Here is an 8,251-nt window from a genome sequence, read left to right on the forward strand (position 1 = left end):
GCGGTGCTCGCGTATGGTAGGAAAAAAGTACTCGTTGGCGAGCTTTTTTTTTTGGTGCAACTTGGACACCTCTTAGTGCTGTTGTTGCCTAATTGTTAAATGGAACAACGCACGTCATACAAACTGGTGGCCTGTGCTTGTACAATGCTCCAGGGGCTGACATAGACTGAATGAAATGAGCCACGAACTCCCACACCAGAAAGATTCGCGTTAAACCGTTGTCGTCGTTAAGACGGAGGGGCGCATGAACTTTTATTACTACGCTTGCTGAAAGGAATGCAATATTTGGGTCTTTGTGAATCAGCCGAATAGCAAAGGCAGGAATCGCGGTACTTTATATACTTGCGTGTGTGTGTATATATAACACACACACACGCACACACACACACATTATCTGACATTCGGTACCACCTTCCCCTGCCTCACCATTTCATGCACTGTGCAGGCAGCATACCCGAGAGTAACATGCTTTACCAGTGTACCTTTATGAAACGACACCCACGATTTCAGTGAACAGGCCATTTATTTGTGCGCCTTAATGCTGCGTTGTCCCACTAGTGAAAATCAAAGTCAGATACAAGACAAACCAAATGCAGTACGAAATGAAATGTTTAAAAATAAAAAATGCAAGAGTCAAAAGCGTGCCCACGTGAGCCGAAACCTTTCAAGCATACAGCTTATCTTGGCGTGTCCATTTCTCATGAGAGGTTGACGCCGGCACATGTTTTGCTTGCATGTCCATTGCAACTCCCGACTGGAACCTGCCGAAGGTGAATGCGCAGCCTTATTCTTGCGTACCTCTCTGTGAGCAGTCGGTATATACTGTCCTCGTGCTCCGCGCATACACACAAGCTGCGGCGGTGCACCTTGTTTAGGTATGCGGTGAGTGAACGAAGCGGCGACTTCATCGTGACTACTTTGTCCGTGCACCAAGAGTTTATGGCAGCAAAATGCTCCTCATAGTCTATCAAGGCTTTCATAACTCCCTTGCTGGGGTAAATGAGGTTGCCTCCATCTGAAACGTACTCTTTCAGTGCTGTCAGCGAAGCATGCTCGTCGTTGGCAGTTCCAAGGAGAGCATCTTTGCATTTTGCGCACTTCACAGATGTCAAAATTCCCTTCAACATAAATCCTCCTAGGTAAAAGAGAATACTGCATTCTGTGGACGACAATCCTTCGATGAACAAAATCTCTGAATCATCGATTTCTTGAGCTTCCTTCTCGACGCAGGCTTCCTTCCCCTGGGATAGCAGGTCCACCAGGTACTCCCTGTCATCAAGCTCGTAGCTGGTCGTCCTCGGTGTATGCAAAAATTGGCTTACGCTCACCAGTCTCAGAGCGCACTTGAGATCGCAGGCATTGGGAACCGGCTTCATAAGCCGCACCACAGAAAAGAGGTTCTCTAAGCAGTCCTGCAGGAGCCTGCTCGTAAGAAAAAACTCATAGCCTTCGTCTCCTAAAAGAACGTCTTGGAGGCGAAGTACAACTGTAGTTGATATGAGTACACCTGCTTGCGACGGTTTCCAATGGGATGTGGCACCCATTTTCATAGTGCTGATGGTTTCTATTGCTGTGTGTAATGTATCTAGGGCTTCGGAGTACTTAGCCCTACTTCTCCGACTCAGGGCCAGTGTTGGATGCCGCGAAGACATCAGTGCATACCATTTTGAAATCAGCTCCATGAACCAAGCTGTTGTTTCTGCTTCCTGTTTAAGAACTCCTTCCTTTATAAGGAATCTGATAGCTGGGGGAGCTTCCCGAAAAAGTTGTACAGCGACACCAACCTTCATTTTGGTGAAGTGGCCTGCGCTGGTGTGCATTTCGGATAAGTTTGGGGCTACCTTCAGTTCTCTTTTAGAATCTTCTTCGAGCACAGCCTGAACATATTCCAAGTTGACTTGTGAAGAAGGCAGGCCATGTTTGGCAACTGTGGCCTCACTCAACGTGAAAACTTCTGAGCTCAAGAGCTGGCCTCTGAGGTTCTTCAAGACGTGAGCCGGATCAGCAATGAAAAAAAGTTCCTTCCCGTCCATGCACGGATGAGGTATGGAGCACACCGTGGAAGAATCTCTGTGACTGGAAAAGGCGAATTCCCTCCACATTGCGCGGTTTGCCGAGCCCATGTCACATGTGATTGCGTGAACTCTCAGATATATTTGACTGCACAGCTGTACTAGTTCCAACACATAGTTTTTCAGCAAGCCGCCATCGATGTTTCTTCCGGTAAATTCATATGCAATCACCTGCTTCCATCGCTGGTTAAGTCCGCCCAACATAAATACCAGAGCATGAACCGCAGGCTCTTCAGGCTTCGGAGGAAGAGTTATTCCTCCGAGAAGTGCGTCTTCAGCCCGATCTAGCTCAAACCCCGGCACTATCTCCATTTCATCCAAAAAAAGGACGCAGTCCTTTTCTACATCCTCCATGGTCTCGGCTTTGCATTTCATAACGTCTATCACTTCGTGAAGAACGCCTGGGAGAAACTTCAAATTTTGAATCCTCCGTGCGAGCGTTCTTTTGGATGGGAGAGGATATCCCATTTTTCTCAAAGTTTCATATCCGGTTGTTCCACAAGCAAACTTAATTTGAAGGCCTTGCTTGACAGTGTGCGGAGACCAAGAGTTCCCCAAGCTGCTGCTCCTTGAGAGAGCGCGTACTTGATCGTCGTTGAGAAATTTCATATTTTGCGAAATATTTGTTGCCTCAGTCTCGAGTTTTTGCACTTTTTTCTTGAGACCACTAATGGTGTTCTTGGCTGTGTCATGATGTTGCTGAAGTTCAGAGTACTTTCTTGTAAGGTCAGCAAGCTTCTTCTTCAGTTCTGCTGATTCTGCAGTAGAATTTGATGTCTCACCAGCCGCTGCATTAACTTCTCTTGAATCTGCATCACTAGTGTTCGCTGACAGTTCAACAACGGCGTCGTCAACTTCCATGGTGTCGTGCCCATAACACGATGTTCCTTGCCGTGTAGATTCAGGAACGGCGTGGTTTTGTGGGGTCTCTAGGGTAGTTTTAACTGCAGCTGGATATTGACGCAGACCAGGAGGAGATTTCTTGGTCTCGTTGCTGGAGGGTGCAGGCACAGTTCTTTCTTTTGGTGGCTTTCGTTCCTTAGGCAGTGCTGCAAGCAGAAATGTATGTATTCATGAACATATTCAAGCAATGCCAGTTCATGTCTAGCTTGTCAATTTCACAAATGTAACACATGCAGCAGATACCGGCTTAGTTATTGACGTGAGGAAGACACTTGTCCTTCCCCCGCCCTTTCCACAAGGGATAGGGGAAGGTCTTAAAATACCATAATTAAATTGTGCTCAAAATTTCTCCCCACAATAAATGGCTCTAATTCAAATTGGAGCTTCATATGCCAGAGCTACACGTGTGCGCCGTTGTGGAGGGCTCAACTGACATTCGCTCCCTACGCAGTTTATTGATTATTTGATTGTAGGGCTTAACACGCAATACTTTTTTGCAGACTAGTTGGTTCATACTTGAAAAATTGAATTGCTGCACAAACTTGAAGAAAAAAAACAAGAGAGACAGGAAAGAGTGCAGTTTTTTTTTTTTCAAGCTTAACACGCCAACGCAACACAGGTAATGAGGCGCACTGTAGTGGGGGCTCGTGCATCGTGGATCTCGTATACATAATGGTTTCCGTTTTCCCCCTTTGTAAATAACATAGCCACTGCACCTGACATCCTAGCAGTACACGACCGTGTGCTAAGTAGCGGAAAACTGTTGTGCAGTGGGTCATGCCTGTAAACACTGAAATCCAGACGTATATACAGTCATGACCAAAAAATGCAAACAAGAAATATAAACCACAACACTCAAGTATCGCAATTTTTTTTTACATGCAAGTCAAAGTGATGCAACGTAATCACAAAAACAAAGTTGGGAAATGTAGCTTTCCAAACGCACTAATAGCGTGCCATTATTTGACCGTCTAATATTAGCAGTATTTTTCGATTTTCCGTGGTCTGGTTCACATTTTTGTGTTCGCATTTCCTAGCTTTGTCCGTGACTGCATTTCCAGAATTTATGCACTAATGTGGACGCAGCATATGAGGACCTATTTGGTGTTAGCTTCATAGAAATCCCAGGTACATAGAGTACTTGCAACTGGTGCTGCTTTATGTAATGCAAGAAAAAAGTTCAATCTTACGTTTGAATGTGAACAAAGTTGGGACGGCATTTGGTTTCAACTTCTTCCAGCCATCCGCACGATGTTGCTCATAGTTGTTCTCTTCAAAGTGAGCCTGCAAATAAAACCAGAATTAAAAATTAACACACTGGCAGAAGAAAAACGAATGTCTGTCACTGTCAATAAACAAGATTTCATGTATGCATTCAGTATGATTCGCAGCAGGAACTAGCAGCAACTTTGAAGCACAAAAAGAAGGAAACTAATTGAGCTCACGCGCGCTTTCACGTAAGCCACTTCAGTGAGCGCGATCATAGACCCAGCCTGCTGTTATAATAACCCTTTCAATTTTCGCACTGAAGATCTGTAAGGATTCCTGAATTCATGTGAATAAAATATTAGTCTATTGTGCCGACAAAGGACCAGGTCTGATTTTATAGCGAGCGTTACAGATTTCGTTCTATCGAAAGCTTTGTACCCAAGCCTCCAAGTTCCCAATGCAATCGAATTTATTTGTCAGGTAAAAATGACAACACTCCGTAACAGCGCTTGTTTTTGTTCGTCACTGAAGTGTTTCTGATTCCCAAGTATACATACGACGATACACACAAGACGGGCAGAAGTCCGGCCTCGTAATATTACGAGTTTTTCGCAGGAACAGCATGTTTATGTTCAAACGGCTTGATTTCACAAGAGGCGTTCAAATTTCGACCGATCAGTGCCAACGCGTGCACGAATAAACATGGGCAGGCCTCGTAAGCGTTGTGAAATCCCCCTACCACGCACCCGAGCCTATGTTAATTTCCTGCGAGGCCATATGCGCGCATTTCACGTCCAATTTCCTCTTATGTGAATTACGTGAACTCTACGTGCCGTACTCTTGAAGTTCGGCAGCAGTCAGGCGCCGTCAGATTTCCGTACTCGCTCGCCGGCACGCGGCCTGAACTCACTCCCCGTTTTCTGCCCTTGCATATAATTTTCTCCCTCCTCCACTTTCTAAATTCTCATCTGTTTAACTACACCTCCTGCGTCCCCATCTCTTGCCTACTTTTCGTTCAGCTCAACTCCGCCAGCACCCGGTCGACGCGTACGCTGTCGGGGCGAGTTGGCGAGCGAGTACGGCAATTTCACGAAGTCTGTCTTCGGGCTGCGAGGTGGACGGTCACGACAGCGGCAGCCGGTCTCGCGAGCAAAATAGCTGCGAAGCGCAGTGCACGAAATTAACAGCCTCGGGTAGGGGGTGGGAAGGATTTCACAACGCTGCTGCCAAGGCAACACTTTCCCGTGCAAGGGCACTGAAACTAGTCGCAATTCCTATGAATGTAGTAGCACACTCGAGGCCCTTGAACCAGCATGAAATGTTATCGACACGGGGGCTTCCGAAGCCCCCGTACTTGACGCATTTTCTTAAAGCGTGATCTTTTAACACGAGCACGCCGCACAGTACCCTGCACGACGTTTGGCTGTCCTGCGTTTACATTGCGCACCTAAATAAAAAACAACGGCGCCCTAAATAATGCTGACCAGTCAGAATACGACGCACTAAAAAAAAAATGTTTACTTACGCTGCATACGTGCGACGTATCAGTCGGTTGCCACTTGTCTCGTTTGATTTTAACGGTCCAAAGAAGCCTTCTTTTTGGGTCTCTTGGAAACCGGTACAACTTCCATCCGTTTCTCGAGTGATTCGAGCACTGCGGCACGCAGCAGCCGGGCATGGTGATGCGGAGATGGGTGCATAAAACTGTAAGGGAATGAACACTGCCCAACAACACCTCACACGCCAAGCACGAACTACCGGCCGGAGGCGCCAAAATGGCGGTCGCGCTGGCGCCGAAGCCGAGGCGGCGGCATCTGCCCTTGCAAAAGCTGACACCACTCTAAGCGGGGGCGCGCGCATCGAGGCACTCTAGGCCGACGACACTATGAGCGCCCCGTTACGGTCGTCACTGGAAACATTGCGCATGCGCATCACGCCTTCCGCGAAATAATTGTTTCACCGTGTGCATGACGTCATGAAGGCACTTGTTCGTCGTCTGCTAGCCGCAATTCTGTTTTCTAAGCCCATGCATCCTGCATCTTAAGATTTCTTTAAACATATGTGCTTGAACAGAACAAGACAAAAAAAAAATGGCAGCATATCCACGGAGTAAATGATGCAGAGTGGGGCGAAGAATTCGTCCGTCCATTCGTTCTTGCTTCCGTCCGTCCATGCGTCCGTCAGTGTGACCGTCCATGCATCCATCAGCCCGTCCGTGCGTGCGTCTGTTCGTGCGTTCGTCCATGCAGCCGCCCCTGCGTCCGTTTATGCGTCCATCCATGCAGCTGCCTATGTGTCCGTTGGTCCATCTATTCAACACTCCAGGTACTACCATCTCGCATCTTTTCATCATATATTCCCCATATAGAAGCACCGCCATCCAGCGGACATTCCAAGGACTAAACGAGAGGTGGCACACGCACACTTTCTTACGGCTTGCGCTTCGAGTCCACTTCCCACCTTTAACCACCTCGAGTTCATGGTATATACTAGTTCACTGTATTCATGGCACTGCGGCCGAACGCTCTCCAAACCTTTCGAAAACCAAGGAGGTTACGCCCAGCGAGTATGACGTAGCAAACTTTTTCAGTCAGATAGTGCTCAATGTACATGCCAATGGCTGCTAATGGGAAATGAGAGGCGGAAAATTCGGCTTTTACTTTCTTACGGCTTGCGCTTCGTATCTACTTCCCATTTTTAACCACCTCGAGTTCATTCATGGTATATAGAAGTTCATTGTATTCATGGCACTGCGGCTCAACGCTCGCTAAACCTTTCTAAAGCTAAGGAGGTTACACCCAGCGAGTATAACGCAGCAACCCTTTCTTCTCAGATAGTGCTCAATGTACATGCCAATGGCTGCTAATGATGATCGCAGCCTGCGCGTTAAATAAAAGCCGAATGCTCCTGTCTCTCATTCCCCATTAACAGCCATTGACATGTTTATTGAGCACTATTTTTTATTGTTCAACAACGCACAGATGAAGTCTCTCACCGGCACCACCTTGGAGGTCAAAATGTAATACTTGTTACATACTATGGGGGACGAACGGGTGCCGCTATAAGGAGCTTCGCCCCTAAAACGTTTATATCTATGGGGGCGTGTCTATTCGTTTCCTTAAATGTTGTTGTGCATGCAACGCCGTATATAAAACAACCAAACATCTTTTGCAGCCGTTCATTCTGTCGCCAGATCGTATTATGGCTAGGGTTCCTGATGATGAACGGCGCTCCATTGCCGATCTTTCCCTGAAATGTTATTCCCAGCGGTATATTGGCGCTTTAGTTAATAGGCTCTTGAAGACTGTGAACAGGATAATTCAAGCCTACAAGCATGAAGGTCGCATTCAGGATGCACCCCGCGCGCCCCGCCCTAAAGCTACCACAGACGATAAAGACGCCCTCATAGATGCAGCTGCTTTTCGTAACCCTTTCTTGCCAGCCCAAGCAATACGCGAGGACTTGGATTTGGACGTTTCGAACACCACTGTTCGACGTCGCCTTCGTACTGCGGGCCTTCGCAGTAGCGTCGCAGTACAGAAGCCACTACTAACGGCGGCAAACAAGGACGCACGATGGCAGTTCGCTGAGTTGCACGAAGCATGGACATCAGAAGAGTGGGGTCGCGTCATCTCTTCAGATGAGTCGACGTTTTCGACGCGACAAGACCAAAGATTGCGTGTTTGGAGACTACCAGGCACACGGTGAGGCAAACTTCCTGCTTTGAAAAGCAATTGTTTTAGTTAACGTCAAAATGCCACGCAGGAACGACCCAGACAACGTGCAAGGTGTCTGCCAGTGGGAGATCGAGTGTGAGCGTGTGGGGTGCTGTTTCAAGATATGGTTTAGGGCCCCTGCAACGTATACGTGGACACATATCGTCGGAACAATACTGCAACATTTTGAACAATGTGCTGTTGCCATATGCGAGCAGTTTATTCCCAGACGGTGATTACCTGTTCCAACAGGACCGGTCACCGTTACACACGGCGCGGGCTGTCAAGGAGTTCCAGGCGGAGCAGCACATGCAGCTACTGGATATCACTACTGGAATGGCCTCCGAAAGG

At 47.5% G+C, this 8,251-nt stretch overlaps 1 protein-coding gene across 1 annotated transcript; it reads right to left on the reverse strand.

Annotated features, from left to right (window-relative positions):
- Positions 1–336: 336 nt before the first annotated feature.
- Positions 337–5,997, reverse strand: LOC142814353 (uncharacterized). The gene is made up of 3 exons (XM_075893044.1): positions 5,710–5,997; positions 4,166–4,259; positions 337–3,121 (listed from the first exon to the last, which is right to left on the reverse strand). Exons 1-3 carry the CDS (start codon positions 5,860–5,862, stop codon positions 699–701), a joined length of 2,670 nt encoding a protein of 889 aa, XP_075749159.1. The 5' UTR covers positions 5,863–5,997; the 3' UTR covers positions 337–698.
- Between the last annotated feature and the right edge of the window lie 2,254 nt (positions 5,998–8,251).

This window comes from Rhipicephalus microplus, chromosome 4 (genome assembly GCF_043290135.1).
Source record: "Rhipicephalus microplus isolate Deutch F79 chromosome 4, USDA_Rmic, whole genome shotgun sequence".
In the NCBI taxonomy this organism is placed as follows: Eukaryota; Metazoa; Arthropoda; class Arachnida; order Ixodida; family Ixodidae; genus Rhipicephalus; species Rhipicephalus microplus.

Excerpts from the sequence above, each read along its gene's own strand:
- LOC142814353 (XM_075893044.1), bottom strand. The coding sequence starts at position 5,862 with ATGCCCGGCTGCTGCGTGCCGCAGTGCTCGAATCACTCGAGAAACGGA. Across the intron at positions 4,260-5,709 it reads ATACGTCGCACGTATGCAGC|GCTCACTTTGAAGAGAACAA; the intron begins GTAAGTAAACAT and ends TTTTATTTGCAG. Across the intron at positions 3,122-4,165 it reads AACTTTGTTCACATTCAAAC|CACTGCCTAAGGAACGAAAG; the intron begins GTAAGATTGAAC and ends TTCTGCTTGCAG.